This window comes from Nanorana parkeri, unplaced genomic scaffold (assembly GCF_000935625.1).
Source record: "Nanorana parkeri isolate BGI_ZX_2015 unplaced genomic scaffold, ASM93562v1 scaffold1311, whole genome shotgun sequence".
Taxonomy (NCBI): domain Eukaryota; kingdom Metazoa; phylum Chordata; class Amphibia; order Anura; family Dicroglossidae; genus Nanorana; species Nanorana parkeri.
Window position 1 is genome coordinate 391,318 of NW_017307579.1, and position 10,741 is coordinate 402,058.

Below are 10,741 nucleotides of genomic sequence, written 5' to 3' on the forward strand. Positions count from 1 at the left end.
ACTGGGGATCACACGATTCCAAGGTGCTGTCGAAGCAGAAGCCTAAACCGGATACTGCCTCTCCAGGCTGACAAGACATGAGCAAGAACATGCAGTGAGGATGCACTGAACTCCATCTAATGGAACTTTAAGCAACTGCTGAGGGAACACCAAACCATATAGCTTCTATAAAGGGACTAGCTCAAGCAACATATGTTAGGTATTGATGGAAACCGCAGAAGAAATAAAAATATCCATGCTGTAACAAATATCAAAAAGAAAACAATTATAGAAAAAATGAATTAGCAGAGCTGAGGAAAAGGCATCCAACCCCTAGGACTCTTGCAAAAAACTGAGGCATGACGGTTGGAGGTAGAATTATATGAGGGCTGGTTTCATGTTTTTTTGTTTTGTCAGTGTCGAAACCTCCTGCAGGCGGCAGTATAACACACCTGTCATAGATTTTTCTATAATCCTGTGCACCTCGATGTTCAATAAAGAAACACACTTTTACTGTATTCTATATGCTGCTCTCTGATAAGTATAAGTGTACATATGATACATATTAAATGTACAGTGGCATGTACAAATGATATGGCACAACTAGTTTTGGAATCTAAGGACACATTTTAAAGCCTGAGACTACCCCTGGAAATCAGAATTTGTTAGTAATTAGCACATCATTCTTTATATGAATTGAACTCTAAATTGTACACAAATATTTTGATTTTACACTATCCAGACACAATATTTCTCCAGGTTGAATGCATATGTATGTGGACATTTTCACCTGTACTCTTGGAGCTACTCACTGTTCTGGCATTGCATTGATAGTAAAGACGGACTAGTATTTGCATTGCAAAATGTTATGGAAGCTACAGACTGATCTTACCACTTTTATGGAGCTTTGTAGATGGAGATGAAATGGTCCTGTATCTGGCTACAGTTCAGGTCTTACCATCTACAAATCACTAATGTGACATTCACTTTAACAACTACATTAGAATAAGAGCAGTGATTGCAAGCAGTGATTTTGCAGCCAGCTGAAAGCTCTTCCAGAATAAATCACTCACTGAGAACACAATTACTAATTTATCAGCAATTTCATCGACAGCACTGATTTTTTCCCCCCTCTTAGCAGAACAAAAAAACCCTCATCATGTTACAGTTGGACTTTAGGCAAATAGCTAAATGCACAGATGAAATTCACATATGGAAGCTGTTTTGCCTTCTAACAAATTTGTAATTCAGTCCACCCAGTCCTGAGACTTTTACAGCTCTGGCACACAGCACAGCCCTGTCTGGCAGTGCAAAAGACCTGATTTTCTCTGCTGCTGTTAAGTAACTCCTACAGGACTTGTCTAATCCCCAGCCTGTTACTTGGCAGCTAATGAGAAGCAGCCAGCAGAGTGATGATTTCTCTGTCACTCCACTCTCTCCTCTTATCACATGAACACTGCAGTATACCTGGTTGGTTCTGCGTCTCCCTCTTCCAGTCTAAGCTCTGCTCTACGGTGGGGGGAGGGGTGGGGGCATCAGTTAGTTACACTGCTTGCAGTAAAAAAAATACTGTTGATGATGTATAAAGCAGAAGTACGGGGAGAGTAAAATATGCTAAGACCTGATCAATCATGTGACTTCTGATCACTCAGTCCACGGTCTCCAACGTGCAGAGATCAGTGACGGGGAATCACCGCTCCCTGAGCAGCTTCCCCCCTCCTCTCTCTGTTGCTCCAATGAGGGAAGCTGTCACTTAGGCAGTGGGGTGGATCCTGACAATACTATTGGGATTCCTGCCATCTGCGGCGTGGCTTTGTGCTGTCAGCAGATAGCGCATACATGTTGGGTATTGCCACTCACGCCAGAGTAAGAGCAATAATTCTAGGGCCAATATTTATGTATATCCCAAAACTGATGACCTGTAGGGGCTTTTAAAACTTTGTCTACTGACTTTGTGGGGTACTGAAATTTGTCGCCGTTTCACAGACTCACACAATTTTTAACCTGTGCATGTTGGGTATCTATTTACTCATTGTAACCTCATCTTTTATATTTTATTTGTAAAAAAAATATGAACTTATTGTGTTTTGGGGCACTAAATTTAACTTAAGTGCATTTTTTACAAACATTTTGGGTTTGATAATAAGTTGCGCTAATATCGTGCAAAATAAAAAATTGCAACTGCCACCATTTTATTCTACAGGGTCTTGGCTTTCAGACTTTATATAATATTTGGGGGTTTGAAGTAGTTTTCAGGCCTAAAATGTGTACTATATCATGGGTGCAAAAAAGTACAAAAAGGATTCGGTCATGAAGGGGTAAATGTATAATTTGTTATATGTTTATATATATATATACACTGAGTGGCCAGATTATTATGACCACCTGACGTTTGTAGGCCAATTAGCTATAATTAATAGGGTTGCAACTGCTGCGACCCAGGTAGTTCTTGTGAAAATGCCAAGTATCGACACTGGTATCTGTGCATCCCTAATTGCAACCAATAAGGATCCATGTTGTATTTGTTGGACTTCAGAAGACCTAATTCTGATTGGCTGCTCTGGGTTGAACAGGAAATCATTATTGAATAAGGCCATAGCGATAACACCCTGGATGCTGTTGCTTAGAGCCCTTGATTTCCAGACAGAGGACAATCTTTAGAACTTCTTAAAAGAAATTATCATATTCCTTTTGCTCTGCATCAAATTATCTTTTCACAGAGGTGATAAAAAGTTATTTATTTCGCTGTAAAAACAATAATTCCTTATGCCGTTCGCCTATTTCAAGGACAGTGACAGAGTGCAGTGCAGCACATCAGAACAGCCTGTTAAGAAAAATTTCTGCACATTGTGACCTACTTTCCAGCTCTTTCCTGATGAAATGAAAACCCATCGTTTAAAAAGCTTGGCCTCAGTGTCATCCGTGTTTGAGAAATTGCATGGCATTTTACCAAGGCAGCAGTCATTTTATTCTAATTTTCGCAATACTCATTCCTTTGCCGGCAGCAAAGCAGCACCATACATAATGTCATTAATTAAGCAGTCTCTTGCTGCAAGGTCTTACTTGAAAGAGACGTTTCTAGAAATAATCCCAGTTGTACACTGAGCTGGTGTTTAAGTAGATACCAGTTTTTTTTCCTTCTAACTTAAAGTGACAATAAACCTAAATTAAATAAATAGATATAGCATTGCTTAGCTTCTACAGTGCATACATGAATATCTTACATTAGCCAAGGATGCTTGTGTATCAATAAAGACTAAAACTAGAAATGAGGCCATTGCACTTCCTTTCTGAGGGTAGCCACAGCAGGTGACTACTTATGATCTACAGTAAGACCATGTAGGTCTAGCATAGCCACCTGCTGTGGGTAACTACACTATTGCATGCAAAGAACCTCCTCCAATGGCCGGGGCGTGTGCACATTACTGAATGCTGCCCAGGGCACATGCTAAATGCTGGCCAGCATGTATGCACAGTGCCGAATGATGGCCTGGGAACGTGCACATTGCCGAATGATGGCCGGGGAACGTGCACATTGCCGAATGATGGCCGGGGAACGTGCACATTGCCGAATGATGGCCGGGGAACGTGCACATTGCTGAATGATGGCCGAGAAACGTGCACATTGCTGAATGATGGCCGAGAAACGTGCACATTGCTGAATGATGGCCGAGAAACGTGCACATTGCTGAATGATGGCCGAGAAACGTGCACATTGCTGAGTGGCAAGTACTTCTGCAATGTGTAATCTGAGGGGAGCAAGTAGGCTGTGGACTTTGCTAAGCCTTCTCTAATTGTGGTAGAATTTCACTTTGCAAAGAATACCAATCATGTGCAAAAAAAAATTAAAAGTATTTTTGCTTGTACATGACTGGGTGATGGAAGTCAGCAGAGCTGCACCACATTCCCTAAACTAAAGGAACATTGCCTCGCAAATTGACCAGCCTATCTGCTTAGTAAATCAACCCCAATGTATATATACTGGTGGAGTATACTAAAGTGCAAATATCTTGTTTCTGAGGTGAGTTTGGAATAACAGACCCCTGGCTGAAGTACACACACACATGTGTATAATTTCATTTTGGGTGGCTAGGTGACTGAATATTAGATTTAAGATTCCGCAGGGGTCCATCTTCCAGGAGGTTATATTGTACAACATCTTGGATCCAGGATCCGGATGCATGAGTTACATTTCGCCATATTGGATGTCAATAAGAAAATAGTGGCCGGGATAGCATTTTGGGTTGTTATAGACAACATTGGCTGGGGAAAGGTGTTAGTAAGCCTTTCAATTTCTATCTAATACAACCTTTTTTAAAGAGGACACTCTGAATGGTTCTTTAATCACTATTTCTTCTTATATATTGAAGGCAGTGGATTAAAATGACAGCCAGCCAGCTAGCATTTTAAAGCAAAGGTCAACAATGGCAGCCTATACATTTTCTCCATGCAGGTTTCCTTTGTCACCAGCTGAAATAATACGCGATAAAGAATAAAACGGCATGTTAACTTTTTTCTATTCTGTCATCTACTATGTGAACCTCTAGCTGGATTACTGAAGAGAACAAATGACACCGCGTTTTATGAAAACATCTCAGCAATATCATCCACGGCAGTTTTTATGAGATATTAAGGCCCTACAATTTTAGTCACGCCACTGTTCTATGTCTTCATGGCACTGTGCCAAGCAGCTGTATTTATGAGTATGACATGATAGCACATCAGCCATTCGGTGCACATCACTAAGATCAGAGAGAACTTGGATAAGGGTATTGTGTCATGAAACATCTAGCAATGACTAGCTTTTAACCTGCCATTTCACATAACATCATCTCTGGCTAACACTTGGCAGCTGTGATATTCATGCTCAGTAAATCAGACAAAGACTTTCGATGTGTGAGGAATATAGGAAATGTTAGACAGAGATTTTTATATTAAAAAAAAAAAATAGTATTAACCCTTGCAGTGGGGCTGCGCAGGGTCTCAGGTGGGCTGTGCGAGATCCCAGGAGGGCTGTGCGGGGTCTCACCAGAGGTCAGGAGGGCCTCGGGGGCAGGCAGCAGAAGTGCTGTAAGCAGCATTGTGTGGTTCCCCTTGAAAGAGGAGATGAGCGTCCGGCACTGTGAACAGGCAGTTCACAGGAAGGCTGTCGAGGTCTCCAGCCAGAGTGGGACCTCAGACAGCCGCTTCCGCGTAAAAATTTGAAGCGCAGGTATCGGCGTCTAGTATCGCGGCATTTTCACCAGTACGAGTACTGGTGAAAATGCCCATTATTAGTACTGATACTGGTACCCGTGCATCTCTAGTTATTGTTTTTCCCCAGAGTTCCGCTTTAAGTGAATTGGTTATTCACTATGTGTAAAAGTAAAACTGCTGGCTGGAACAGGTAGCACAATTTGCTTGTTAATTTTACCTTATCTAGAAAAGCCTCCTTTGCGCCCTGAGATTGCTTTCATTTTGCAAGGGAGGTCTTGACTTTGCAACTTGGGACATAAGCCCCAGCCACCCAGGACACCCGGCCCCACCTACCAGCTCCCCTGTCCCCTGCTGGTGAATAAAGCACCCTTACTGGAGGCACGATGCTGTTTGGCAGGTCTCTGTTAAAGAAGACAAATCCTTCAACAACATGAAAATATAATTGCTCATCTCCCAAAGAGTTTCCCTTCTCCTGCTTTGCCTGTAATGTAAAATAAACTAAAAAATGCTCAACCGCCTTGGATTTACTGATTTGGAGTTATCTCTTGTCTCTATAATACAAGCATGGAAAATACCCAATGGTTACCAAATCAACAGTGATGGTGAGCCCAGCGGATTTCCTATGAACGCTGGCAAATTACTCAATACATATCGAAGACTTTGTTTAGCCACAAAAGAACGGTGTAAGTTCCATGTAGCTCAAGGCAGAGCTTATACAGGGCTGAGGGCTCTCATGTGACATTGCTGGGCCAATTACAAAGAACCGGCGCTATCAGATGAGATGAAGGCAATGAGTTACATGCTCCTTCATACCCAGAAGTACAGTGGTACCTCGGTTCACAAACTTAATTTGTTCCACGATTCTGGTCGCGTACACGAATCAAATACTGTATGTGCTAAAAAGCACACAAAAAAGCTTCACAGCAAGCGTGCACAGGACTGTCTGCGGGGAAGATGGCAGCTGTCGTGTTCGTCACCTGATTTGGAGTTTGCGAACCTAAGCAACATTTTGCTGAACTTTCTGTTCACGGACCAAATTGTTTGTGAACAGAAGCGTTCGTGAACCGAGGTATTACTGTACAGGGGATTTTCTTTGCTTCCATTGACTGAATGCAGAAACAGGGGTGTGCAGGAAATACAAGTATGTGTTAGGAAGGAGTGGGCGGTAAAGTAAACATGGCTCTTTGCCCTTCATGGGCATAACACAGGTTTGCTTTCATTAATTTAACAACAAAAAAACAAAAAAAGAAGATGTATATGCACACCTATCTACCCACACACAATTTATATATACGCCTGTCTTCACACCTTTGCGTTAGGGTAATTTAGCGCATATTACCACAATGTTCAGTAACACACAATCTGCAGTGCTATTATCACTGCCTAGTAAACCACTGGGGATGGGAAAAATGTGCAGGCGGAAAATTCTGAGTTCACTGGCTGCATGCTCATTCCAGGAGGTCAGTGATAGTTTAGTAGTGAAGCAAGGATGATCATTCCCAATGCAGGTTTACTTTAAATCCTTGGCTACCTATAGCCAGTTCATGACAACCCTACTTTCTCAGTTTTAACAATTTACTGACTGGCTTCAAAAAGGTAAAGCAAAAAAGATGGGACATGTATTTCTTTTGACAATTATTATTTTATTGATCAGTGCCTGTTCAACATCTTCATTTGGTTCCCCCCAATGAGCCTGCATTTCCCAGCTCTCAGTAACTGTAATATAAATCATACAACTGCGTCGCCACCAATCTAGGACGGAAGTACCAACGCCTGAATTGTTACTATACGTGCAGCAACTTTGTTTCATTTCATTTATTTGCAATCTGCACATTTTTGAAGACTATTGTCATATATAAACACACATTCAAACATGTTCCTGACAAAGTATAGATGCACAAGCTTGTTTGCTTTTTACTAAGCTTAATAAGGCAAAGATCACTGTGCTATAGCCCACAACACCCAATCAGCAATCACCTTTAATCGTTCTACTTTACTGTAGTGTACACATACTCTTTGCTCTCTTCACTGGCCAAACACATTGGGTAGATTATAGCATGGCAAAGTATAAACATTACAGTATGCTCAGTCCAACCTGGAGTATTGCCCTCACAACTAAATGGACCTTTACCTAAAAACATGGAGTGTTATGTACAAAAGATGCAAACAAGAACATTTATAGTTGCCATAACAACCAATTTAAAGCCTTGTTTCTCTTTCAAGCCATGGACTGAAGAAATGACCGTTTAAAAAGCGCCTATAAACCCTAAGTGTCCATTCACACCAAAATCAAACCTAAAAACAGAAGTCAACAGAGGCCTGTCTACTTGCAATTTCATACCACGTTGACATCCGTTGCATTTATTTGTAATTCATTTGTTTTTTATTTTTATTTTAAACTTTTTTTTCTTACATTTGAAATAGCATCTTCTGAGTGGGCAAACTTCTCTGTATTTGATTTTTTACTTGCATTGCGTTTACATGCATTTTTCACACGTTGCGCTGAAAAAAAAAAAAAGTAGATCATCATGCTCTCCTTTTTTTTTTCAGCGCCCTGCAACACAACACATCGCAACACAGCAGTGTGAACTGGTCCCATACATTTTGTGGAATCCCTTCCATTAACATCCGTTCAAAACCAGATGCCAACAGATCTGGTGTGAATGTGGCATGAATCAGTTTTTCAGTATGTTTGGCATCATGTCTCACTATATACAGTTATTAAGGCAAATTAGTTTTTTCAGAATTTGATGCAAAGTTTCTTACCTGGAAATCCTACCAGTAGCAGCACTATGTATTGCAGGCTGATAACCCTAGGGCACTCTGCAATTAGCAGCAGCCTCTTGCGCTATTCAGTTGACTATGAGGGCTTGTTCACATGATCAGGAACATCTGGAGCAGATCTGCAGACGCGGTGCTATGCGTTTTTGACGCGTTCCAGTTGAAAAAAAAAATGGTTTTGTTTTTTTCGTGGGAGTGGGGCTGTCAGTATGGACAAAATGTGACATGCAGCATTTTCTCTGTACGGATCAGACTGCGCACATGAGAACTGTAGCCCATAAACACATAAGGATACATTTTGGGTGCAGGAGTGCACGGTTCTGGTCCGGACACAATCCGGACATCATGTGAACAGGCCCTTAGGCCTCATGCGGAGAGACAGTTGCAGTGTCTAATTGCACGCAGCCTGCACACGGCTGCATAACTGTGCAAGTTTTGGTGCACGCATGATTGCACAGGTGGCTGCATGCAATGACATGCTGTACTTGTGTCTCCCGGAAGCAGGTCTCTACATGGGCATGCACGCCATACAGATGTGCATGCCCATGTGAATAAACCTTTAGGCTTGTCTGGCAGATTGGCAGTCCAACAGCCAACTGAAGGAGCTGGCATGGCAGGCTGCTTCTAATTACCACACAGTGGCTTAGTGTAGTCAGCCTACAAAAGGAAGTGCTGCTATTGGCATGTCTAGGATGCCAAACATACTGAAAAATAGATTTTAGGTTTAAATATACCTCATGCTAATTTAAGTTGACATCAAGAACATTACTTGTTAGAATACTTTTCATACATACACTGTGAAAAGAGCAAAAGGTATGCAGGTATCAATCACAGCCAATCAGATTTCAGTACTTTGGCCTAAGTGGTTTTTGTATCATCTGGTCACTGGGTACTACACTTTGCACAATGCCCTATCAAAGGCCATAGCTGAGAGAACAAAGTGAATACGCAATATAGCACATTTTCTTCCCATTGTAGTGTATTTGTTTGTCTTAAATAAACTCACTCCATGCTGGAACTTTCTGAAATACAAGCTACTGGAGACTCAATGCATTTAACATTTTGTTAGTATACTCGGCACTCGCAAACAAATTAAAATATATAAATATTGCTTCATTTCCTCAATTATCAGCTGTAATTTAAATTAAATAATATTAAAACTATGGTAAACCTGCAACTTGCCCTGGGCTTAAAAGAGAATTGTCTATAAAGATAGCCATCAGATCTATATTGAATTTGATTCCAGAGATCAAATGACCAGTTCCTTACTATATATTGATCCAGCTATATATTAAAACTATTATATACATTTGAAAACATTCTGAAACTGAGCGACAAAACCAATACTTATAACTGTGTTCAGTATCTAAATCTTGACTTATTTACAAACCAGAGTCAGCCATTGATTAATCTAAAATTCATCAAACACAACATATTTCATCTAAAGTAATCATTAAGAATAATCATTTTCAGCTCTAAGTGACAAAGTTCTTATAAATGTAAATCAATCACAAATTAAAAGAAGTCTCTCATTGTAACCCATAGTAATTCTAGGATGAAAGTCTTGTTCCTTCAAGTTAGAAATCAGATTCACATGAACCGACCAAGTGGTGTATCTTCTGCTGCTTAGGATCAAGTGAACTGAATTGAGAAGTAATTCTCAGGTGCCACTATTGCAAACTAAGTCTTACACGTGGAGCACAGATGTGGTTTCTCAAAGTCGTTTTCCTGCGTGTAGCTAGATGGGTGCCAAACAAAGCAGATTTCTTATTCATGTATTATTCCTTGCAAAGACACGGTCACCTCTAAGTGTGAGATGCTGAAGTTGGTACTGCAAAACCTCCGTATCTGCCGACTCCTTGATATTCATCTTATCTAGGTTGAGGTAGTCCAAAGACTTTGAATGCATTCTCTTACCCTTAAGAAGGCAAAGTGGCAAAGGGCCATGGGCTGCCTTGTAAGACTCATATGGAATAACTTTATTGCACTTATCCCCTGAACTTGGCATTCGTCTTCTCCTCCGCCCGTTGATCGAAGGAATTTCATATGGCTGATAGTGTCGACCTTTAGCTTTGTATATCCGAGAGGAGCGAGAAAGTCCAGAGTCATGCTGCTTGGCACGCAACGTTGGTAGAGCTTCCCCAGGATTCTCTTCTGTGGTTGCACATTTGTGAGCTAGTTTTAGAAGCTCCTCTCCTGTTGTAAAGCCAACCAGGTAATTGGAATCCATGTGAAGTATCTGATAACCTGATACAGTCCTACGAATTGGGGAACAGGGTGTACTAGAGCAACGAGGTTTTTCAGATTCTACTTTTAATGGAGAATTCCGCTCTACTGTACTAGACAGGGGCACAGCAGAAATGCTAGTCCTGTTCTCTCCTTTAACATCCACTTCCATTGTGGAGGATCCTTAAGTTCCTAACAAATAAAAATCATAAAGACAAAAGTGTAAGGACAGGCATTATTAAAGTGAAACTTTTTAAAATCATTATAAATATTATTATAGTATAAAAATAAAATATCTGTGTATTTAAAAAAGGTATGAAAATAACCGGCCATTTCGAGAAGGAAAAACTATGCCAGAACATATCTGAAAGCACTTGTGTCGCAGAATAATATGGAGGTGCTAACCGTGGGTGCTGTTTCTATGGCTGCAACATGCTAAGTCTGTGCGATGGCAACACAAGATCCTGAAAACATATTTACACACATGCTAGCAACATCCTACTCTTTTCTTCTCCAAATATATATATATAAAGTTTAGATATTTTTTGTAACTGAATTT

General features: G+C 40.7%; 1 protein-coding gene across 2 annotated transcripts in view; it reads right to left on the reverse strand.

Annotated features, from left to right (window-relative positions):
* Window positions 1-9,540: 9,540 nt before the first annotated feature.
* Window positions 9,541-10,741, reverse strand: part of CUNH5orf30 (chromosome unknown C5orf30 homolog) — a 15,970-nt gene continuing 14,769 nt past the window's right edge. For both annotated transcript variants that reach the window (XM_018569244.1, XM_018569242.1), the window contains exon 2: window positions 9,541-10,374. In XM_018569244.1, coding sequence (XP_018424746.1) covers window positions 9,728-10,354 — 627 coding nt within the window. In that variant the 5' untranslated portion in view covers window positions 10,355-10,374 and the 3' untranslated portion in view covers window positions 9,541-9,727. The remainder of the gene's footprint in view (window positions 10,375-10,741) is intronic.